The sequence below is a fragment of the Chinchilla lanigera genome, unplaced genomic scaffold (genome assembly GCF_000276665.1).
Source record: "Chinchilla lanigera isolate Chin_1 unplaced genomic scaffold, ChiLan1.0 scaffold00036, whole genome shotgun sequence".
NCBI classification, from domain to species: Eukaryota; Metazoa; Chordata; class Mammalia; order Rodentia; family Chinchillidae; genus Chinchilla; species Chinchilla lanigera.
This window is the reverse complement of record NW_004955437.1, coordinates 21,250,016-21,274,189: the sequence shown is the minus strand read 5'-3', so window position 1 is coordinate 21,274,189 and position 24,174 is coordinate 21,250,016. Positions and strand designations below refer to the sequence as shown.

Sequence of the window (24,174 nt, the reverse complement as noted above, 5' to 3'; positions counted from 1 at the left end):
TGAGGTCTGATAGTGGTGTTTTGGGCATCTACCAGCAAATCCTGCAGGGTCCTAGCTTTCCTGCCCTGCAGATGGTCCCCTGTCCTGAAGCCTGACCCAGAACTGCCCTGTGTGTTGTTCCCACTCTGTTCATCCTCTTTGCTGTGGAGGATGCTAACTATGACAAAGACAGGCTAGGGATCTGGGGATTCTTGGCACCCCCAGCCTGCCACCTCTGGCCCAGCCACCTTCACCTCCTCCTCCTCTATAAACCAGAATGAGGTGGGAAGGAGCTGTCTGCGGCAGGCCCTTTTGTGATCTCCTCCATCTCCCTCTCCTGCAGGGGGAAGCAGGACTAGATGGAGCAAAAGGAGAGAAGGGTGTCCAGGGAGAAAAAGGAGACCGAGGGCCTCTGGGATTACCCGTAAGTATCTGGGCCCAAGCAAGACCACTGTGAGGAGCCCACTGGGGTGGCCCTGACGAGGGACTGGGGTGAAAGCTGCTTGAAAGCAGGTTCTAAAGTTCTAAAGGTTCTAAAATTCTGAGTATTCCAAGGTTCTGTGTGGCCTTCCTTCCCACCCGGGCAAGACCACAGGCTTTAATTTTCTGAGCATCTCCCCCAGAACAAGCCTTGCCTTGGTGCTGGGAGAATGTGAAGCTAAGTCGGACAGGTTCCCACCCTGAGGAGGTCAGATGGAAAAGCAGAGGGACCCAAGAACAGCCTCGGCACCTGCTTGTGCCTGAGTCAGGGCAATCAAGTGTGCTGGATGCAGGCTTAATATGGAGGGCTTGGGAGCAGTGTAACAGTGCAGTATCCTCCATCTCACCTTTGTTTCCCAGAAGGACCTCCAAGAGAACCGTGCTCTGTCCTCTTAAGCACCAGCCTCAACAGTGAAGTATGTAACAGTCAGGCTCCGTGGTCCCAGCAGACTAGGCCCACCCTTCCCCAGGATCCCAGAAAGCTCTGCCTGCTCAGATTTACAGGCTCCTGGTCAGTGGCTCAGGCTACTCAGGAGGCATCTATTTGTCCAGAGGTAGGGGCTGGGCTGGGCTGGCCTGGCCTCATCCCTTTGCCCCATGCCCCTGTGGCCTGATGGTCTTCTCACCCCCATCTGTGTCCAGATGAGCACATGACACACCCTACTGAGGTTGGCACCCTTTGAGTTGGGTTTTCAAGAGCTGGAAGGGGCATTAGCAACCTATGTCATCATTTCATCGGTGGCCAGCTGAGGTCACGAGGAACTTAGTGGACAAACTGGGCCAGACATTGCTCCGCTACTGAGTCGACGTCCTTGCAAAGGGGTTCCTTTCAGCTATTCTGTCTTCCTCCCTCCCCCCTCAAGGTCTGTCCCCACCCCAGCTAGCCATAAAGGTCAGGGCAACAATGGGAAACCAATTACCCCAGCTCTGCAGAGCCTGAAGATCTGGTTAATATAATCACAGCCAATGCAAAAGGTACAATTACACCCTCATTAATGCAAAAATGTAGGAATATTTGAGAAGCTGATTTGCTTGACAGGCTACAAAAAAAATTGATGACTTGAACAGACATTTTCCTTATTGTAAGTTGTGTCTGCAGTGAGTAAGTCCTCCTTCCTGTGGAAACTCCCTCCTGTCTGCCCCCACGCACAAACCTCTCTTCACCCACCTTCATGGCCCCAACAACCCCAGTGAACATCAGAGAATGCAGTCAGGGGCTGACATGCAGATGGCACAGTGACAGGCCAGGTAATATGGATAGATAAGTGCCATGTGAAAGACAAAGTGCCCGGTCTATACTGAATTCTCCAACTTTTGAGTAGAGGCAGGCCCCTCTGGGAGACACTGATGGAATTAGGCTGGGGTGTGGTTGGGCATCTGGATTGTGATACCAGCCCAGAAGATGCTAATGTACGCTGGAATTGAGAACCTCAGCTGTAGCCTGAAGGCCCAGAGCCTTGCAGGCCTAATGCTGAGTACTAAGACCTCAACAGATCTTCTACCTGATGCTCTTTCTCTGGGAGGAATCAGCGCCCTGGCCTCCTCTCCTGGGTGCTTCCTCCACCTTAAAATCCTGAGACCGAGGCTCACCTCTGGGCTCAGTTGGAAAGTTTCCAGGAATTCAGTCCTTACCTGCTAGAGAATCCAGCTGCCTTCTCCTTGGCTAGTCACACTGGCACCTTTAGAAAATGTCTGCTAGTTTTCTTAGGTTGGCAACAGGAATAGCTTCTTAGCCTGGCCCTGGAGCAAGCACTCCATTCCCAGCATCCATCACTGGTGGGTGTGGGTCTGAACAACTTCCCATGTGCCTGTTTGCCACGAGGGATACGTGGGCTTAGACCTATGATCCATTCAGCTGCCTTCAAGGCCTCTTCTATAAAGGGCCTTGCTTGCAGCGTATGAACAGATTGAGTTTGTGTTAGGTTCTGCAAACGATAAAATGCCAGAGAAGTATCAAGCACTGTCAGTATTCTCATTTAGGGGCTGACCTCTTCCAGCCAGCTTCTGCCCAGGTTTCCAAAGCAGATGCTGGAGCTCAGGGCTGACCAGGTTAAGGAAAGAGGACGGGGGTCTGGCCTGGTCTCAACCAGTGTGCCAGAGGCCAAGAAGGGCCCCCTTGCCTGGGTCCTCAACAAGGCCTCCTACTTCCCAGGAATCCAGTCCTGGGCACAGCCCCGGGTCTAGACCTCTTCCAGGATTCCCTTTCTCTATCCTTTTCCCTGGAGCCCCGAGGCCCCCCAGGCAAGGGGTTCCTGAGATGCAGCACAAGAAGAGTGAGGTGTTTGGAGGACCAGAGCGTCCTCTGTGCTGGTCTCTGCCCAGCCTGCTCAGCAGTGGCCACAGCATTTGGTGTCTCCGTGTCGTCCTGGTCTCCATGTAAACACACTCCCTGTCCTCCAGGCTCATTCCTCCCGTCGTGTTTGATGCCAGCATTTGTGTCTGTCCAGAGTCATGCTTACTCACCTCTTCCCTTCCCGTTGTCCCTTTCTCTCCCTCCCACTCCTCCCTTCCCCTTCTTTTGGTCAAACTGTGCCCTTCGTCCAGGGAGCTTCAGGTTTGGACGGCAGGCCGGGGCCACCGGTGAGTGTCACTTCTCCCCACCCGCCCACCCCACTCCCAGCCTGTGGTCCCTCCTGTCTGTCCCACTGTGGCCTCGTTTCCCCAGTGAGTCATGCCTTGTCCCCACCGTAGACACCAGAAAGGCCCCGTCCACGCTCAGGTCAGAGTGCTTTCGCAGGCCTCCTGGCCGAAGAGGGATGGCCTGTATCCAGGCACCCCATCTACCCTGTGCACCCGGGGACCTTGGGCCTGCAGGCACTGTCCCAGACTCAAAGGACAGTTGAGTCCCCAGCAAACACACCAGTGTCTGTATGTGCCCGTCCCGCTGTGTTGTCTTCATGCTGTGAGCTCTGTTCTCCTGTCTGCCCGTGGGGCTTCCACATCCTGCGTGGCCAGCCTGGTGGGTATGGGCAGAGCAGAGAGGCCAGTTCCAGCTCCGTGTCCCATGCACGTGTTTCTACCGTAGACGTTTCGCTGCCAGGACCCACCGCCGCCCTGCAGCACAGCAAGGGGGTGTATTACAGAGCAGGGGCGGGCGCTTGGGTTCCCTTTCTCCATTCTTCGTAGACGTACCAACCCTTCTGTGTGACAGACAGCTGAGGCACCAGAGACAGTGGCCTCCTCTCTACCTTCAGTCCTCGCCCTGAGCATCCATGAGGACATCAGTCACCTCTCATGGTGTGGGGATCACGCCTTCTCCAGGGTCAGGCAGCCACCTTCCCTGCTCAGGGGCCACACAAGCTGTGTGTATGCCCAGCCCCTCCCAGCCAGCAGATCCCCCATCTGTCTAGAGGCTGCTTTTGGGGCCACGTTGGCCCAGGACCCACCTGGGAATGAGGTTTTTTGATGAGCAGACGCAGGCGGGATGGGGGCGGAGACTCCAGGGCTGATGTGGTGGCCTGCAGGAACAATGTTAACATCGATGCGCTGAGACCTAGCAGCGGCCTGGCAGACACTGATGTTACCGTGTTTTATAGTCAGAAGACCTGGCTCTCAGACAGGCTAGGGGACTCCTCCAGGGTCCAAGATTCTGGGGCCTCCAAGGTGCCTTGAGCCCAGCCAGGGACTCTAGAGTCCTCTTCTGAGCCTGGTCTGGCTCTGGCTTTTAGCTGTGCTGTTGTCATGGATGCCCATGGCCTCCTTTCTTCCTCATAGCTGCAAAGGGGCCATGGAGAACAGCTCATGGCTCTTTATCCTCAGGTGAAGGAAATCAGCTTTTTCTCGCTTGCTCGTGACCTGCTTTCACAGCTACTCTCAGAACACCCCGTACCCCGCATCCTCGTCTGAGTTAGACACGTAAACATTGAGCAGAGAAATAGGGGCTGTGAAATACATGCCTGCTCCAGTCCAGCTGCAGGTGGGGACCGGGGGAAGATGTCTGATGATGCCATAGCACCTGCTCAGTCTCTAAGCAATGCCACTCCAGTGGCTTCCTCCCCCAGCTCCCTGCTGCCCCGGCTAGGAGAGCTCCTGCCCCACCTCCCTGCAGGCCAGTGCAGTACAGACACCAGGACGCTGTTCACTCCCTTCCAGCTATTCTGCAGGCCTGAGGGTGGGGACAAAAGGCCCGGACAGAGGCTGGAGCCAGAGACAGGTCCACAGTGGGGGGCAGGGTGGGTGCTGCTGAATGACCCTCTCTAGGCTGCCTCTGTGTGCGTCCGCATTGGTCTCTGTGGCATGAAAACCCTCCTGCTGCATGTGGAGCTGTGACAGCACAGGGGTGCCAGCCCCAGCCCCTGTTCTGGAATGTGGTCACCTTCCTCCCAAGTGCTTCTGGGAGCAGACTAAGCAGCCGTTCTCCTATTGTTTTCAGCCTTGGTGAGCTTGGTTGTGATATAAAAGGGTCTCATCCCATAAATCCGGCTCTGAGCCAGCAGGGAGGTGCTTCCTCCTCTGAGACCCCCAAGCCCCAAAATACTCACAACCGAGTCGCATGACTGCCCTGAACACACCCGGCCTCGCCAACCCTGAAAACTGGGCCTTGGACCTCACTCCTCTCCAGGTGTCGGGCAGGACTCCCAGGGCTCCCCAGAATCTGGTGCCTCACCTCTGCTCTCTTTCCCTCCCAGGGTACCCCAGGACCAATTGGCATTCCAGGCCCCGCAGGACCAAAGGGCGAGAGGGTGAGCACACTGGGAGCCCAGATGGCCCGAAGGGAGGGATCAGGCCGTCCTTCCTCAGCCCCAGCCTGGGACCTGGGACCCCGGTGGTTACCGCATCAGCCCCAGGAGTCTCAGCCCTCAGCCCTCCCCTCATCTGTCACTGTCACAGCACCCTTGGGACTGGCAGGCCTGTGCCCATGAGTGTGGGCAACTTGGAAAGATGAGACACGGCCTCCACCTCAGCCTCCGCTCACCTAGTGTCTGACACAGTGCAGCCTGGCAAGGCTTCCAGTGCTGCTGTCACCGGGCTTACCCTGGTAATGACTTGGGGACCAGCACAGAACAGAGTGCCCAGGGGTGACCAGAAGGTTCCCAGAGGACCTCAGGAAGTCTGGAGGGGAGAGCATTAGGCTTGGTCCCTGGGGTCCCTGTTGAGTGGCCCTGGCCCTGTGCTTGACACCCTGATGTCAGCCCATTCTGTGCAGAGCAGGCATAAGTGAGCTTGAGGGAGGCTGGAGGGAGCTTGGTAGAGACAGGAGAACGTAGCTCTTTCTCATCCGCTCCACCCAGCTGGACCCCAGGGCATCCACTGAGTGGTCCACCTGGCGGAAGCATCCCTTTCTGTCCACCCACCTTGCAGACTGCAAGCAGGGCTGATGGAGTGGGGAGGGTGGGCTGTGCCTGCAGAGGGCTAATGGTTGCTCTGAGGGCTGGCTCTGAGGCTTCAGAGAAGACAGCGAAGCCATCCTGTGCTTTACTTTCTTCTGTGAGGGGCCCATATACCAGCCCTTCTGGAGGGTCTTGGGGAACAGGCTCTATTGGACAGAGAGAGTGAAGGGGTTCCCCAGCCCCTCCGGGCCAGAGTCAGCAGCCCCACCCCTACACACACACACACACACACACACACACACACACAGCTCTGGCTTCCTGAGGGCTTTGAGGGGGTTAAAGAGGTTGCCTGGGCTTTGTACCAGAATAAGAAATGGTGACAGAAGGTTGTTGCCACATCAGTAAGGATTCATAGGCTCCTTTCTCTCATTTCAGGGCAGCAAAGGAGATCCAGGGATGACAGGACCAACGGGAGCAGCTGGGCTTCCTGTGAGTCCCATGGGACCAGAGGTTCTTTCTCTCTCTGTCTCTGTCTCCCTCTCTATCTCTGTCTCTGTCTCTTTTTCTCTCTCCCTTTCAATCTTTCCCCCACCCTACCCTTGTACTCACTGGAAAACAGGGCAAAACAGAACATCCAGAGCCTGGAGCATTCTGTGACAGAGGATGCCACCGAGAAGCTACTGGTGGGGGAGCTGGAGCTCGCAACGGCACTCTCCGGTGCTAAGCCTAGGGGACCAAATAGCAGGACATAGCAGCCTACCCGGAGCCCCTGGGTCAGGTGCACGGAGCCTCCCAGGTGACTGTGCTACCACCTCCGCCCTCAGAGAAGAGCAGCATCAAATCCAGACCTCCATGACTCAGAAGAGACACTCCAAAACCCAAGCAGCTTTTCCAAGGGGGCTAGACCTTAAGAAGCAGATTCAGGTCTACCTGCAGGGCGTTGGCCTGGTGCTTCATTGTGAAAGCAGAGCGTCCACCTGAAAGAGCCTGGAAGGCTCACTGAACTTAGAGGTTGTAGTCACGGGTTGCCTAAGGAGGCGAGTCCAAGCCAGTCTGTGCTCATACTTATTCCCCAAGCCCATTTGTCACCTTGCAAGAAGGTCTGAGAAGCTGTGGAGTCATTTTGCCTGCAAGAGCTCAGAAGGAGAGCCATAGAAGCTCTCCTCTGCCAGTGACCTCCTACGCCTGCCCACCACATCCTCAGAACTGACCACTCATCTGCACTGATGACCTCAGAAGAACATAACTAGGAACATGGACTCAAGAGCAAGAAAACCAGAACTGTGTTCTTGGCTTTGCCTGTAACTCATCGTTACCTCTAGGTCAAGTTCCTTGGAGGATTTATTTATCTGTCCTTCTGTAAAATGGGGATAATTAAGCCTGTCTCCACTGAAGCAGGCACCAGCAGGGAGCTTTCTGAGCCCTGGGACGAAGATTGTGTGGCTGGCTGTTCTGTATTTGCTCATTAACGTCTTCGTTTCTCTGATTTATTGTAGGGTTTACACGGACCACCCGGGGATAAAGGAAACCGGGTAAGTCAGAGGCCTCACACTCTGGCCCTGGTTACTAATGTTTTCATGATAGGGTGGAATGATCGACTGGGGTGTCCTGACCTAACGTGGAAATACAATGTTTCCTGATAAATCACCTTAAATTGAAAGGGTTAATAGTAAAGGGCTTAATCCATGGCATGCAGGAAGCCTGAGCTAATCCTGAAATTGAAGTGCACTATTCCACATTTCAATGTGCTAAATCCCACAGTGGCCATCAGATTAGCATTGCCATCCAGTGTAACAGGAGCTATGAGTCCAGCCCTCTCCATGCTGCCCTGATAATAGGCCCTAAGTGATATTTTCAGATCCATCCTTACCTCGTCCTTGCCTTCTGAAAGTTAGTTTTGCCAGGCACTCCAGACCACTGGTGAGTGAGAAAATAAATTCCAGCTCCTAGAACAAGTAGAAAGCTGTTGTAAGCAGCCAAGCTTTTAAAAAGAATAGCTGCTATTTCTCTTGCAAAGAGTCTGCAGACCTCCCAGGCCCCTTGCTCTCCCTCCGTTTCTGCCATCTTCCCCAGGATGCCCTGAACGGCCACGGTGCCCACAGCCATGCAATGTTTTGTGACACAGGCGCGGCCCTGGGCACATGGGCCGTCTCTCCAAGAAAGGACTTGTGTCCTTCCTAGAATGTCTCTTCCATGGCTTCCTCACAGCAGCTCTTGGCACGGGCCACATGCCCCCCAGAGGCCCAGAGTCGTCTTCTAGTGGGTCAAAAAATCTCAGAGAAAGAATGGCAGGAGCAGATGGAGAAACACAGCCAGCATGAGGATAAGAGGTACTGATCCCCCCAGAGAGCTAGAGGCAGGACACATGAATTCCAGAACCCCATTCTCATGACTGATCTTTTAATGATGATGCCATGTTCATGGGTGGAAAGTACCAGAATCTGTATGTTCATATGTGGCACCAATTTCATTCTATTTTCTTCAGTGTAGGAAGTATTTACTGAGTGCTTCAATATCTCTAAATACTCCTTCTGGAAGCTTGTCAAAAGCAACTCAGTTTGTCCCACAAATTATATAAACCAGTGGGAGCAGGCAGAGCCACTCCAACTGGATTGCCCACGGCAAGACCATGTCTAGAAGCCACTGGAACAAGCAGATCTGATTCTGGATCCTCGGCCAACTCTTCAAGGCTGACTAAGAAGCCGCTTTTCTTGAGGCAGCATCAAGGAATTTAGGCCTGGACCAATGTGATCATTCCACCTCTTCAGTAGCATGCTAACCTCCTTTCTGACTTACTTCTAAAGTGTTCTGGTTTTATTCTGTTTGATTTATATTTTCAAAACCTATTTCTTGAGACATTTTCAGTTGGCTTAAGGCATTGAGCTACTTGAAGGCTGCAGAATCAGTCCTTGTAGTGATAGCGATGATAGAAGTGGAGGAGGATGGACAAGGGCCCCTGGTCACAGATGAAGGGAGGAGGAAGAGCTCGATCAGGCTGGTGACTCTGGTGCCAAAGGAACCAAAGTTGTTGAATAATCCATGGAGGTCCTGGGACTTAGTGGGAAAATAGTTCTTCTCAACTTCTCCTTCTTGGTGCTGACACACTTCCCTCACCCCTATATAAGTTAGAATAAGTTACTTAGTCAAAGCCAAGTTCAGAAAACAATACAATGGCACAAAGTCCGCCATAAAGAGCCACCTAATTTACACCAAAGAGCAGTTTTCAGAATTGAAGAATGGTTCTTCTCTTCATCTAAGAGATTTGTCTCTCCTAATTCACACTTTGTTTGCCACCAGCCCTATCAGGATTTGGGGGGCTAGACTGAGGACTTGGTAATAAGGCTTCCAAAAGCTCAAGCAGACTCGGGGAAAGACGTTTAGTATTGTTTCATTTTTCTGCTGAAAGCTTGGGATTTTGATGCTTTCGTCAAGGTAAAATGCCACCAAGCGAAGCCCACATTCTGGTTAGAAGCCCCATTGTTCCCCTAGAAGATGAAGCCAAGCTTGTTGAAGCCGCCCACGCCACCACAATTTTGGAGGGTGACTCCCTGTAGGCAGCCCCCTAATTTCACCCACATGGTGCCAAGGGGACCTCATGAGAGATCTGTTCTACCTCAGTGAACCATGACACAACTTTAAGATTATGCTGCTTCGTGTCCCACCCGAGGATGGTCTGGAAGCCTCTTTCCTGTTTAGGGAAGGAGGAAGCTCCTTCTCGTAGGCCCCAAACAGAAGCTTGCTTAGGACACATATGACAATGGGAAGGCTGCTCTGTCCTGGTCACTAAGGAAATGTCCCTTGTCTCTAAGTAGCTCTGTGAAACTGGCCCAGGAGCCATGAGTGGGATAAGACATCAGTCAGAGCATAAAGGGTAAGGTGAATCTAGCACTTCAGTCATCAGGAAAATCGGGTGTTGCCATGGAGCTGCCTGGCAGCCAGCCAACTGAAAAGGTCTGAGGCTTCACTGAGATGCCTGCCTGGGTCTGTGTGTGTGCATATGTGTATACATGTGTGTGTGTGTGTGTGTGTGCATGCGTGTGCACGCCTTGCTTCTCTCAGCCCTCCTTGTCCCCTCCTCTCTTCCCACCACACTCTCTCTTCTTGCCTGGGCCTGTTTCTTCCTTCCTTTACTTTTATCTTCTCCCCCCAAAATGTTCACCCCATTATAATCCCACATCCCTCATCCCCTCTCAGCCACTCCCCACCTTCCAATGTATTTCCTCAGAAATCAACTTTATACACTTACTTTTATTGGTTAAGAACCCTCTGCACTTGATTTTATCTGCCCCTTTCCCCCTTACCCACTAGAATTCCCCCGGCAGGGTCCCTTGTGTGCCCATCTCTGTAGCAGGAGGCTGGGAGGAGGTAGGGAAAGCCACTAGTCTAACATCCTCAAAGGGTACCCGATTTGGGAAGATGCCCAGGCCCTCAGAATGAAGTGCGCCCTCCTGGGTTATAGGTGCACCATAGACCCAGCAGGGAAGTCAGGCATTTGGTCTACCCTTTAACCCTCATGAAAGTCGTCTAGGACTTGGAATCTCCCATTCTGTGGCAGCTTTGCACACCTTCTTAGTTAAGAAACTGTGCTCACACCCGAGAATGAAGGGCCCCCTCCTGGGGACATGGGCTTCTCCATCCAATGGCTATGCACCATTTAGGGCTCACTGATGCCATGCAGCACTGCCCAGGGGGCAGGCCTTTGTGCTGATGGGGTCACACTGAAGATGTATACCCATGTTTCCTCTCAAATACATACCATTTTCTAAGTGGGGATGTGTGTTTTTAAAAATAGGTTTAGAATAATGTATTGGCAATTGCAGATGGTCTCTAGAATCAAGAAATTTGGATAATTTTCAAAGATTCGAGGAAATTTTCTAGCACTTTAATCATCACGGAAATTGGGTGTTACCAAGTATTCCTAATGTCTACCTCCTAACCAACTTGATCCTCAAAGCCTTTCTCTGCAGAGCCCTGCAGACATGACAAGACTTTGTACCCTCTGATGGCAGCTTTAGCTCTTCTACTGGTTGACAAGAAGTAACAATCTTTACTGTTCTCATCAGGAAGCAACTGTCATCTACTGAGCGTGTACCCTGTGCCTTGCTAAGCATGCACTCATGTGCACACAGACCTCACCACAAATTGCTGAAGCAAGTGTTATTGTACCCACTCTATAGGTGGGGAAACTGAGGCTCAGAGAGGTTAAGTTGTTTCCCAAAGTCATGCCACTTATAATTGGCAGAACCAGCTTGGACTCCAAGCCTTTGTTTTAACCAAAATGCTGCCCAGCCTTCAGGTCCTGTCATCCTAAAGGGACACTGTGGAAGTCCCCAAGCATGAGATACCACCTTCCAGAGAGAAGAATCCTAGGAAACTCCCTGGGGCGCACTTGGTCCCTTTTTAAGGAAACAACACGTGAAGATCCAAATTCCAATTCATTACAAGGCGATTCTTCACTTTTAAGAATTTCCTGCAGCCCTTCTTAAAATGAACACTGACACATTTAGAAAATAGGGCCAATTTAGATGACATTTACTGAAGCTTTTCACAAACTAATGAATTCCATGAACCACCATGTCCACATACAAATAGTTCTCTATAATAAAACAAAATGTATAAAAACAGCTGTCTATGACTTCAGACCAGGATGAACCAGAGACATATATGGAATGGGGGAACCCAGGTGAGAACCACACACACCCATGTGCACATGTGCACACATACATACACACGCCCAAGCACAGACCCACTCTAACACATGTGCACAGGCATGTAGGTGTATATGCTCTCCTAGGCTACGCTTGCACACACGTGCAGACAGACACATACCCAAGACTCTGAACAAAATCACTGTGATCCCTCGTAGAATATCAGAGATGAAAAGCAATTGAGACAAAATGTTGTGAGCCCAAAGCCCTTCAAAAATAGGCCCTCAAAGAAAAGGAAGGTGGTCCTTTCATCGCTCAGTTCATCTCAGACCCTCTCTAGGCTTAGTATTTCAAACATGGGCATCAGTGTCTTCTGTCCACCTGCCAGCCTTCCCCCTTCGCGAAATTCTTAAGTGCTTAAAGGGGAGAAGTGGGCGTTGACCTCAAAGCCTGCTGGGCAGAATATCCTAATTAAGAGAACCTACTTTTTCCTCTTTCACTTTATTTTTCGTTTTCTGTTTCTAACTTTAACACGTGAATGATCCTAAAGTTTTGATGTTTGTTTTTTCTCCCTTGGACTAAACCATTATTTACAGGGGGAGAGGGGGAAGAAAGGCTCTAGAGGGCCTAAAGGGGATAAGGGAGACCAAGGAGCACCTGGATTAGATGCCCCCTGTCCGTTGGTATGTTTTCATCTCTCACTTGTATTGTTCTGGTTGTTTCCTTGAGGTTTGCAAGTTGGAAACAAAGAAGGCAAATCAACTAAGATGAGAACCAAATGACTACACTGATGCTACCAAAGTCTGTCTGCTCATTGGAAATTCTGCCAGCTGTGGGTGTTGCCTTCCAACCCCAGCTGCAAATAATTATGGCTCAATCCCTTTCCTTTGAATCGTTTTTCTTTGAAGATGCAGAACAATTGATGCATGGGAGTGAAGAAACCACGAGGAAAGAGGGTTCTGGAGAAGGCCTCGGCACTTGGCTCCGGCCTGGCTTTGGAAGCCGGTGGAGCATTTGTGAGCCATGATTTGCCTTCTTTGTTTCGTGGCCACTTCTGTGGCCAGCAGCTCTAGTTATCTGAATCCGCACTTGGTCAGGATGCAGGATGCCACAGGGAGAATCTCCTGAGGGTGCTCAATGCTCAGTGCTGGGCAGAACAAGGCCACACAAGGGGCTTTTCATACCAGCCCCACAATGCCCACCAGCCAGCCAAAACCCTGAAAGCTGCAGCCTAAAATCAGTAGGGCGACACCCTCAGGAAACCTTCCCAGAAGAGCCAGCATCTAATGATGTGTGGCACCTCTGACAGGTTCAGTTCCCTTTCAGTCCTTCCAAAGGTTCTGAAATCTATGATGCGCTGCAGGCGAAGGTTACCTGCGAGCGCTCCACAGGACTCTGTAAACAGACGGGGTCAGTGCAGAGGGCCGGCTGTATGCGACCCTTAGCTGGACGCTGCTGGCACAGAGGCTGAAAGTGGGGCGTGAGGGGCCAGCGGGACTTAGCCCTACTTGTTGTAGGTTTACATGTTGAGGGTCCTGCATCCTGGCCAGGGTAGGACTGGGCCTCTTCACCCCACAGTTGGAGCTGGCCACCCATGACCTAAATAATCATCGTGGTTGATTTTGTGAACAGGGACATCGAGGTTTTAAAGGAGAGAAAGGGGAACCGGGGTTACCAGGGCTGGACGGACTGGATGCCCCATGCCCATTGGTATGGCATCGCCCTGCCTGCCTGCATGGCTGACTTGGGTGTCTCATGTGTGTGGTTTAGGCCCTTGTGCTTTCTGTTCCACCTACCCCGCCCCCGTTTGCTGCTTCTTCCCTCCATGGACACTGAGGGTCACCTGCCTAGGACTGTGAGGGCTCCCAGCACGCGGCCCTCTTGCATGCAAAATTTGCTGGGTGTTTTCTTGGCTTCCCCCTCTAGCTGCTTCTGATTCACCTCACCTTGGTCTCCTAGCCCCCAAGCAAGCTTTGACTGCTTCTGACCCTTCAAGGCACTTCTGACACCAGAGATAAACTAGGTCAGGCTCACAGAAGCATGACTTCCTGCCCTCCATGCCTTGCAGTTAGGGCAGAACGCGCCTGTCCAGCACCTACCAAGCCATTGGGATGAGTGCCTGTTACCCTCCTCCCTGCCCCCCGCATCTCACGGCTCGGCTGTGGACAGGTGGGCATGTTCTAGACACAGGGTAAACTGAGGAGTTCGAGAAGCAAGGTGAGAAAGGATGTACCCTTTCTGTTCTTCCAGACTGGGTCCTGGGTCACCGCCCAGAGGACACCATGAAAACTAGGGGACAGTCCAAGACCAGGTGTCAGATCCTAGAGAGCTTATTCTCCTTGCTTAAGTCCCAGAAGACATATGGGACCATCGCTTGGTCCTTCCTACACCCCCGGGTGGCTCCCCACGCAAGAGTCTGGAAGGGATGGGAAGGTGGAGAACACAGTTAAGTGGGGGGCAAGGACACCTCTTGCAGCCATGTCCTAGGCTGAGAGGTAGCAGATGGCTCCTTCCCGGCCCAGTCCCTCTCCAGGTGCAGATGCTTTAGAGCTCCTTATGATCCTCTTAGCTAACTGCAAGAGAAGCAGAAAGTGACACTTTGCTCCAAGGGGAGCGGTTCCGAAGCTCCTACTCACCCAGAAGGGTTGGGGTTCAGGAACTATTTTTGTACCAGACTTCCCAGCCTCACTCTGGGGTGACTCAAGAATTGAGTAGGAGGGAAAACAGTATAAGAAAATGTGGACTCCTCCCCTGAGCCCCTAGGTCTGCTCTGCCTCTGCCCTGGGACCTGCAGTTGTGGGATCTGGCTGCCTTGCTAGTAGATGGGACCAGGGCCTTTGGAGGCCCAGCATGTGGGTGACCTTGGAGCCCCCTTGAAGGGCACTGGGGCCTGTGTAGGCCCCACACAGGACAAGCACATGGAGGAGCATGCCTCCTACCCCACTGGCTGCCTGGGACTGACCCGCCCTGCAGGCCGCACGAGCACACTTCTCAGCCGCAGGTGTCAGAGCACCTGTCTCCATGAATCCCCACCGGCCTCCCTGGGCCACATCCTCTCCCACCTTTGAGCACCTTCAGTTCTGTGCCACCACCTCAGCCTCCCTGCTTCTCACTGCATGTGACCTTCCCTTCTCTGCCTGCCCGCCTCCTCTGCTCCTGCCACCAGTGGGAATGCCCTGTGGCCCGTGGAGGCTCCTCTCCCTCCCAGAGACTATGAAGAGTGTGTCAAAGCACAGCGGGCTGGAAAGAGGGCAGAGGGCCACCAGGACACTGTGGGATGCACCAGATACCTGTGCAGTCCCTTCCCCGGCCCATGGGGAGATAAAGGTCATTCCTTCACGCAAAGTGACGTTTTCTCTGGCAGCATCCCATAGCAATGTGCCATTTGTCTTAATTTTCCATGGAAGGATCCATAGCTTACCTTTGTTATGTCTCATTCTGCCTCCTGCATTGTATTCTTAGGAACTTGGGGGGCAGGGGAGCTATTGATGACTTTTAGTACAAGAGAACTCCACGTCTCCCCCCTCATGTCTGGCCAGCACCTGCTGAAGGCCAAGTGACGAGGGGGGACAGGTGTCTGGTGTGGGTGGGGAAGATGGTCCGGGCAACAGAGGATGCCTGGTTGGCCTCCCTCCTTTTAGAACTGAGCACTGGCTCCTCCCCTGAGCCCCCAGGCCTGCTCTGGCCCTGCCCTGGGGCCTGCAACCCTGGGGTCTGGCTGCCTTGCTAGTAGAAGGGACTGAGAACCTGACTCTGCCCTTGGTTCAGCCTTGCCTGCTAAGCCATTGCTAGGCTCCCCTGGGGTGTGCCAGAGAGGACAGGATAGTAGGTCAAGAGAACATAGGAAGGTTCCATCACCGTGGGCACAACATCCTGAGGCTACAGGGTGCTCTGCAGTTACCCCAAATCATGCGCAGCTATAGCCCCACCCTGCTCCTCTGCTCCCAAATTCCCAGCCATGTCTGAGGCCTGGCCAGATCCTTGTCCTCTCACTGAAGGCATCCCTGGGACATGTTCCAGTACCGCTGAATGCCTGTCCCTTTTTGTTCCCAACCCCCACCCAGGACTGACCATCCCTGGGACTGTCTAGATGTCCTCCTCCCATTCAGGCTGGCTGAGAGGGTCACTGACTGCTGCCTCTGCCAAGACTTTGCAGCAGGAGAAACAGAGGCTGGCCAAGTGCTGGGTGACAAGCATCCAGCACACCACAGAGCAGCGACTGCCCCCTCCTGGCCCTCCAAGACATCTGTGCTCGCTAATCCTGCAGGCTAGGACGGCCCCCTCTTGGCCTTAGCTGCAGCCACATGAGACCTTAGAGAGGGGGAAACAGCAGCATCTGTCTCCCACCCGCTTCCAAGGGTTTTGACCTGGAACAGAGAAAAAAAAATAGACAGTGGTGGGTGGGCCAGACCCAACAAGCTGCCAAAATGTTTGTGGGCCTTGTCAACCCTGCCCTGCCTGCTTGGCGGACCAAGCCAAGAGTCTCAATGTTCTGCCTCCCTTCCTCCCGACAGGGTCAAGACGGCCTGCCAGTCCAGGGCTGCTGGAACAAGGTAAGCCCGCCCGCCCCCCAGCCCGCGCTGTTCAGACAGGGTGGATGCCTCTCCCCCACCAGTTCTGCCTCCTGCCAATGAGGCAGCGTGACATGCGTTGGAAAAGGCGCTCCTTCAAAGCAGGTGCCCAGAGAGCACCCCAAGCCCAGCGCACACTCAGAAAACACTTAAAAGTTTAGGTAGTGCCTGTCCTCCGAGGAGTTTGAGGGCATATTTTAAAATAGGTTATCAATTAGCTACCCTCATAGCATCCAGATGAAGTTATTTAAGCCACATGATATTCATCCAGATGGAGGATATCCACACTATTTACACTAAACTCATGTGGCTTTTCTTTTAGTACCGGGGACTGAACCCAAGGCCTTTGCTCTAAGCTACATCCCAGCCCTCTTTCCTTTTTCTTTTGAAACAGATTCTTGCTGAGTTGCTAAATTGCCCCAGGAGGGCTCAAACTTGCCTCAGCTACCCAGAGTGTTGGGGTTACAGATGTGCACCACATCTGGCTTTCACATGGCTTCTATCCCTGCTCACAGGGATGGTCCAGCTCCCCATCAAACCCTTCCCCCTTGGGCCTCAGCCACAGGAGCCTTGCGTTTGCACACGTGCCACCCGCAGCCCAGTCTTTCCTGGGCTCTCAGCATTCCGGCCAGCAATGAGATTTTGCTGATTCACATCCCCTTGGCATTTGCCACCATTAAAGCAGTCTCAGGCCGCAAAGCCAAGCCCTTCCACAGATCACCCACTCAGCCCTGGCCCCCCTAGTGCACGGCTCCCCCGCCTGCCGCCATGGGCTTGCTACTGCCTCCCTCCACCTGGCCCCCTGCTCAGCATCTCCTCAGCAGCCCTCCACCAACATGTCTCAGGTTATCACTGTGTCTTCCTAAAATGCCTGGAGACCCCACCTGCTCCAGGTTTGTGCTTAGCTAGTCCAGTGACAGCAGAGCCACTCCTACAGTGAGATAAATAAGCTCCCCGTGCTACAGTGCCCACAGGACTGGGTGAAAGTAGTGAAGCGACCAAGACACCAGGCCCTAGGTTGAACACCTGTGTGTCCGGGTAACTAAAGCACCCCCTAACCAAAGAAAGAAAAAGCTCAACACTCAAGGGAGCTGCCTTACCTAGGTCTGTCCCCTACAAGATAGGTAAAGCTCCACATTATCCAGGGACACAGCCCCTTGCTCCCAAGAAAGAATTTCTGCTTCAAGGTTGCTGCTGATGGTCAAAAAATAAAAATATCCCTGAGTTTAGCAAGGGAACAGCAGCCACTATGGAGAGAAAGAGTTTTGGAGAAGCAACTAGAGAGCTTCCGGTTCATTGGTCCACACCCATTGAGTTGCATTTGAGACCTGGCGGGAAGCAGCCAGGCCTCCAAGACAGAATACCGAGAGTGCCCTCTTGTGGCCATGAAAGGGAGTAGCTGGAAGGTGAAGGAATTTCCCGCCCTCAAGGTGCTTAAAATCCACGGAGTTTCTTCCTACCAGGGGGCTCATGATTCCCCAGTGTTCTTATCCAGAGTTCCCATCCAACCCAGGACAGGACCCTCCTCCTTGCCTATGGGGAAGTAAGCATCCACAGACCCCCCTTGAAACTAACTGTACATTGTTTTGTTTTTGTTTTGCAGTGATGCCTCTAACCCTGGATTGGCCTGTGTGTGTGTTTATACATAGAATATTTATTTTTATACAGTTTTCACTTTTTGAAAATGCCAGAAGTATGATGCATCTTACAGATTATTAAAAGAAAGAGAAAGACTTGCGTATTTTGTACAGAAAATAACACCTCTCCCCTTTTGTTTACAAGATTTTTGTGTAACCCTATCTCTAATACACTTTCTGTTTGTGAGTACAGTCCTAATGTTTGCATGATATTTGTGCACACTTATTTACGTACAGAAGCTTAATAAATTATTGTGCTCTGGTGCCAAAGAGGGCAGCCAGCACCAAGGTGCTGCTAGCGGGTGTGTGAATTCCCATAAGCATGGAGGTTGGTGATGGTTACCAGACTAGATGTATCTAAGAATATTTTTAAGCAATTATGAGTTTTCATTATTAAAAAATGAAACATGACAGTGCACGATCCTGATTAATCACTAAACAGATTCTTTCTTGTACAAGCAGGAAGTCCCAGAAGCAGGGGCCCTCAGAAGTAGGGAGAAACATTTTAAAATGTTAAGCCCAGCAGAGGGAAGGAGAGATGCTATTAGGCAACATCCGCTTGACCTATCCCAAGTCATCACAGCGACATTTGAGCAGTTGGGGTTCACGGTGGGACCCCACAGTACAGATGGCCTGTTTGCTGTTGCTTTCAGGTGTTGGTGGGGATTTTGTCTGTATGCTTGTTTTATTTTTCCCTTTTGAACTACAATTGTTAGTGCTGTTCCCTTGATAGGACTTTGTGGATTCACACACATCTAGCTGGTGACGGAGCTTTGCCTCCCCTGACATTTGACTCCAGCAAAGGACAGTCAGAAAATACCTCCAGATCTGGGCCACCTGGGCCACTCTGAAGTTGTTTTTATTTTTTAAGAAATCCAGCTGTAGTGCTTTCCATTCATAGCCCACCGCTCACCATAGTAACGGTGTCAGGAAGCCTATTTCAATGACTAGGAAGTATTACTATGGTGTAGCATGCAGTTTATTGTTAGCTGTTTTCCAACATAAATCAATGCTTCTAAAGGACTTGAAAACAACTGACCCAGAAGTTTAAGCCCCCCCCATCCTGTTTACAGTTTACATTTTCCTCAGACATTTGCTTTCTTTATAATCAGCAGAAGGGAAACTTAAACTCAGCCTCTGTCCGCACACAGAGGGACAGGCTAACATAGAGGACCACACACTCGCGAGAGCCTGCCTGGCACGGGATGAGCCCACACTCGCGACCTCTTGCTCCCCAGACTCAAGGGGCTATCCCACAGTTCTGACTCTCAGTGTCCACTAGTTATTTTGGAAATCAGATCACTTCCTCCTCCAGGTCTCGGCTTCCTGGTTTGAAGAGTGAAGCCATTAAACTAGAGTTGATCTCTGTGGACACAAATGGTGCTTGTCTACCCCCTCCCCACAAGGTAGAAAAATGTGGCCACCCAGGCTTCAGTCCCCAGCTGGCAGGAGAGTTTGCTGCCCAGGAGAGTTCCGGGATGTGGCATGTCCAGATCACCCTCAGCCCAGACTCCCGGGACCTGCCCTGGGCAGCTTCCCCATTAGGCATAATGGCCACAGAGGCTGGCAACATAATACTTTTAGGGGCCCCAAAATATTTTAATTTTCAGTACTTTTAGACTCAGAAGCAAAACAGAGAATATTTAACAATGAATCCATCCAGGAACATATGTGCCTTGCTACCAGCAGTTATCAATTGTAATTTTAATATATGTCTCATGAAAGCAGGAGCATACAAAGGCCAAGTGTCCAGGGCCCCAAAAGTCACAGTGCAGCCCTGCTCCCTGGAATCCAGTCGGCTCCGTGGGTTACCCATCTCCAGGGCCTGCCTTCTGGCCCCAGGAGAGGCCCTGAGAAGTCAGTGTGACGGGTTCTCCAGAACCCACTGCCTGATTCCCTTTCAGGCTCTGGGTGGAGCCGTCAAACTCACTGGTCACCTCAGAAGCAAGCAGAACAATGACGGGAACCCCAAAGCTGAGATTCCGAGCTCACTGAATCCTCCAAGTGACCGTAAGCAGCCACAGGCCTCCCCTCCCTTGATTTGGCCTTAGCGTCATTCCCACACTTATCACACCCCAGCCACCTCGACAAAGGGCTCACAGCCACCTGTACAAATAGCTGCAAGCCAGGAGTAGTGGTGCAGACCCTGTAATCCCAGCCCTCTGGGAGGCTGAGGCAAGAGGTCACAAAGTCAAACCCGGCCTGAGCAATTTAGCAACTTAGTAAGGCTCTGTCTCAAAACTAAAAATAAAAGACAGGCTGGAGTTGTACCTCAGGGCAAAGGTTCAATCCCAGTGCTGCCCCCCAAAAAGCAAGAAAATAGAAGTGTGGGGAGACAGCAGTGGCGGGAGCCTGCAGAGTGAGGGGAGGTCCTCACCATCACTGAAGTGGGCCCCATGTGTCCCTGCAGGCCACCATAGGTCAGTGGCCTCCAGCCTCCTGAGACTCGGCCCTGTGTGCATGATACCATCCCCATGTGGCTGCTGCCCCATCTCCCTCAGCCAGGAGCCCCCTATCTGTCACAGGGCAGTGAGACGGACCCCAGACTACTACTGCAGCCCCCTCTCCTTTGCAGACTTTTCTTGGATCTTTATTTTAGGCTTTTGTTTTGTTCTGTTCTGTTTTATGTTGGTTTTTTAGACAGGTCTCCCTATGTAGTCCAGCAGGCCTTGAACTTGTTTGTGTAGCTCTGGCTCGCCTTGAACTCACTGCGATCCTCCTGCATCAGCTTCCCGCATGCTGGGATTACAGGCGTGTGTCACCACACCCAGCTCTTCTTGGATTTTAAGTCTGTGTCACATGTGGCATAGGGAAGTAACAAGTAAGAAGGGGAACCAGACCTGATGGTGCAACCTCCCAGCACTCAGGAGGCTGAGCCAGGAAAAACATTCAAGGCCAGCTTGGGGTACACAGTGAGTTCCAAGCTGGGTTGAACTACATAGGAAGGGGTTCAGAAGTATACAGAGTAGCTGGGCATCATTCCTCATGCCCAGGGCTAACCCTGACCTCCCACCTTGGCCTTAGCCCTCGGGAGAAGGGTGCCGTCCAACCAGCCCAGAGACTCGCTTCTGGACATTGTCTCCCACTAACCAGCCACCTGGTCCGAAGTATCTCACTCCTGGTCTGTTTCCCCCAGTGTCAGATGCCGCAGGTAGACACAGCTGACCTCCATGGGACCCGCCTGCTCTGACACCCCTGACAGGTCAGCTGCTAGAGGACCATGGACGCCAGAGCACCCTGTGTCCCCTCCACCTGGGCCAGCTGCCTGGGATCACACTGAGCACGGTGTGGGGTTGCAGAACTGTGTGCAGCATGCGTGTGCTCATAACCCTGAGTAACCAAACCCCGTGGGCCTGTGCCACCCAGAAGGCAGGGAATGGAGTCCGCTTCCCTGAGAGCAAGGACGGCCATGGAGGCTGCGTCCCACATGGGTCTCACCCCGAGGGCTTATGGGAGGGTGAGCAGTGCAGCTTTGACCCCCTCGGGCCTCCCAAGCACTCGGGGATATTGCTGGCTTGGCAGGATCTGCCACCCTCCCTTGCTCCTGTCAGGAACAGCCCAGGCCTCTGTAGTCCAGGACTTGGACACAGTCAGGCTGCCTGAGACAGAGCCCCCGAGGCTCCATCACATAAACAGAAGAGAAGGGCGGGCTCTGGGTGATCTTCAGAGAAGTTGGGGAGCAGAGGGAGAGGCAAGGGTGGAGTTGCCTTCACTTCTCCAGGAAGCAGAGTCCTCTGGGCCAAAGCTGCCCCTGAGCTCAGTGGAAGGGAGGACATTGCCCCGGCAAGGGACACCGCCTTGGGCACTCAGGCACAATTCCATGTGCAGAGGACACTCTGCTTCTAAGGGAGGCTGGGCCTGAGCCACAGCCCACGCCCTGCAGAAGGAAGACACAAACAGAGGCAGGCTGGGCTGGGAACTCGGCCCTCAGCCCTGGGGTGTCCCCATTCTAGGACCTGCATCCCCCCTCTGCTCTTCCTGCCACACACCTGCCCCTCTGGATTGCCTTCTTCACCTCTGTCAACCTTCCCCGCTTCTTTCAGGGCCCAGCTAGGCCCAGGGAAGACACTTCTGGTCCCCAAGTTGGATGATTGTCCCTGGAACTCAGTAGTTCCTCTGCCTTACATTAGAGCAGGGGGGCACCTCCTAATTACGCGAACCCAAGAGAGCAGGGGCTTTTTTTATTGTTAGGCTCCCCAAAGTCTCGGCTCATCCACACCTGTTACTGCCGAGTTATTAACCAGCTTTATGAAGCAACTACTATGTGCAGGTTCTGTACTTCCTATGGGACAAGTGGCAGGGGGCAATCCTGACCACAAGGACTGAACAATGCAGGGAGCTGTGTGCTAAGTGCTCAATGAGGACCACAGCCAGGGTCCCAAAGACAGAGGACACTGTGATGAGCAGCATAGCCAGGAGAAGAGAGGATTGAGTCAGCTGGGAAGGGACAGTTGCCTCCTTGGCTTATGCTCCTCTCCCTGTTAGAATCCTGCAGTGGGACGACCTGGGCCATGCCATCTTCTCAAATCTGAGGAGAGCAAGTGGGTAGGGAGGGCAGGTCCCAACTGGGGGGAGTTGGGAGGAGATCTCTGGCTCCCAAAAGGCTCCCATACTGGGCCAGTCTCTGGCAAGTCTCCTCTCAAACACTCCCTCTCTGTACCTCCTCAAGGGCCAGAGTCCTTGGTTGGTCGCCAAGAAGTGAAGCTAGCCAGCCCAGAGCCTTGGGAACGCACCTGCCTGGAAGGAGGAAGAAGATGGCGGAGCTGCCCCTGCACAGAGGGTCGCCGGCCGAACCTCCCCCGGGCCTGCTTTGAGGAGCTGGCCAGAGCGAGAGCAAGGCCTCTGCCTTCCCCAAGGACAAGCACTCAGGCAGACTAACCCAGACCCTCCCCCTCGGGCCTCCGGGGCTTTCTGGGGGTTTCTGCTGTGGCTGTGATTTCAAGGGCTCTTGGACTCCCCTTTCTGGTGGGAACCATGGTTTTTCAGAGCAACATCCCTGCAGCAGGAACTATCTACTGCGTCAAGCCCTGACCTTGGGAAGCCTCCCCAGGAAGCAGCGGTCAGAGACCTGTCACTTTTCCCAGCCCTTTCTCAACAGAATTCCTTTTCTATCCTTTGGTGCTGCCACCACAAAATGCTTGACTTTCTGGCCTCTTAGGAATGTCAGAAGCAGATGCAAGTTCCAAGCCTGATAAGGAGAAAGCATTCACCTCGGAAAGGGAAAAGGCACAAAAAAGGGCAGTGCTATCATAGAGGAGAGAAGCTGGGTGTTCACGAAGCTGTGCCATCACACTTCTAATCTGGCACCCTGGGGAGCCCCAGCCCCTGCTGAACACACAAGGACGGATGCTGGCGGAGGCAGGCGGACACTGCATGGAGGACAAAGGTGGCCCACCCTGTTCTCACCTCTGGCAGGGAAGTGAGACTGGAACACAAGGAAGCTCACTTCAGCAGAGAGAACAGGCCAGAGGTCGCAACCCAAGGGGCCTTGGTTTTGGGGGAGGAGAGCCCTCCGTGCATAAAGCGGCGTCTCAAAAGAATCTCTCCCAGGACCGTTCCAAGATGAAGAGGCAGAGTCACTGGGATATTCTGTGAATTGACTTAAGTTCTGGGATTCTGGCTTTCAATCCATACCAACACCTTTTCTCAGCCCTGGAAGGTTAAAGAAAATGCCCTTGAACAAGTTTAGTGTTTTCCCCCATTCGGAGCATCTGACCATGGACCGGTCGAGTGCCACCCTGGTCTGCATTCGGTAACTCCTTCCCGCCTTTATGGGCTCACTGTGCAGGAGGAGCAACAGCCTTTCCACTAGATTAGGAGGAGCACGTCCTGGGTTGCAGGCAAATCACAGGTGAAGGGACCCTTCTGGGGCCGGGGCACGTGTGCATAACTGACAGGCAAAAGTCATACTTAATAATGGATCCAAACATGACATGAGGCTTGTGACCACGGTATTTCTCACCATCAGTTCATCTGCCATCCAACCCTCCCGCCAGCCCTGGCGCATGGGAGAAATCAAAGGTATTCCTGTGTAAAATGACCCTCAGGTGAAGGGGGCCGAGGACTTTGGATGATTCACAGGATCCCGACATTTTGTATAATCTGGATCTTCATTGCCTGCCCCCCAATCACCACCCTCAGTCAACGACAGTCAAGAAGGACAAACCATCTGGCCACCACTGCGGAGAGGGCACAGCTGGTCCCAGTGTTCGCTGTAAGTAACACAGTGAAACCGCACACAAAGAGACATTTTCTTACACTCCACCCATTCCAAAGACAAAATGTTTGACTGAGAAGTCTGCTAAAATAAGTGTGCCTGAGATTCTTCGGCCAGCCAGTGGTCAGGTGCTCCAAGCAGGGCGTAAGGACGTCTGTGTGGCTCCCTGCCGTGCTTGCTGGCCAGGTGAGCTCTACAGAGTGCCTCCTCTTCCTCTCCTGCACCAGGCATGGTGCCACCTGCCTCCGGGGTGCTGCGGGGCTGTCTCTGGGAAAGCACTCAAAAGGATGTGTAAAAGGCTAAAAAGTACAACTTCAGAGTTCAGGTTAGGGAAAAAAAATGTCCTTTTCATAGATAAACCTCAGTGAACTG

General features: G+C 52.8%; 1 protein-coding gene across 14 annotated transcripts in view; it reads left to right on the top strand.

Moving 5' to 3' along the window:
• Nucleotides 1-17,780, top strand: part of Col13a1 (collagen, type XIII, alpha 1) — a 136,976-nt gene extending 119,196 nt beyond the window's left edge. For 10 of the 14 annotated variants that reach the window (XM_013517035.1, XM_013517032.1, XM_013517028.1 and 7 more), the window contains 8 exons: nt 323-403; nt 3,004-3,039; nt 5,088-5,141; nt 6,165-6,218; nt 7,226-7,261; nt 11,974-12,060; nt 15,892-15,930; nt 17,552-17,780. In XM_013517035.1, coding sequence (XP_013372489.1) covers nt 323-403; nt 3,004-3,039; nt 5,088-5,141; nt 6,165-6,218; nt 7,226-7,261; nt 11,974-12,060; nt 15,892-15,930; nt 17,552-17,554 — 390 coding nt within the window. In that variant the 3' untranslated portion in view covers nt 17,555-17,780. The other 4 variants (XM_005390076.2, XM_013517030.1, XM_013517034.1 and 1 more) reach the window with 3 other exon arrangements.
• The last annotated feature ends 6,394 nt before the right edge of the window (nt 17,781-24,174 follow it).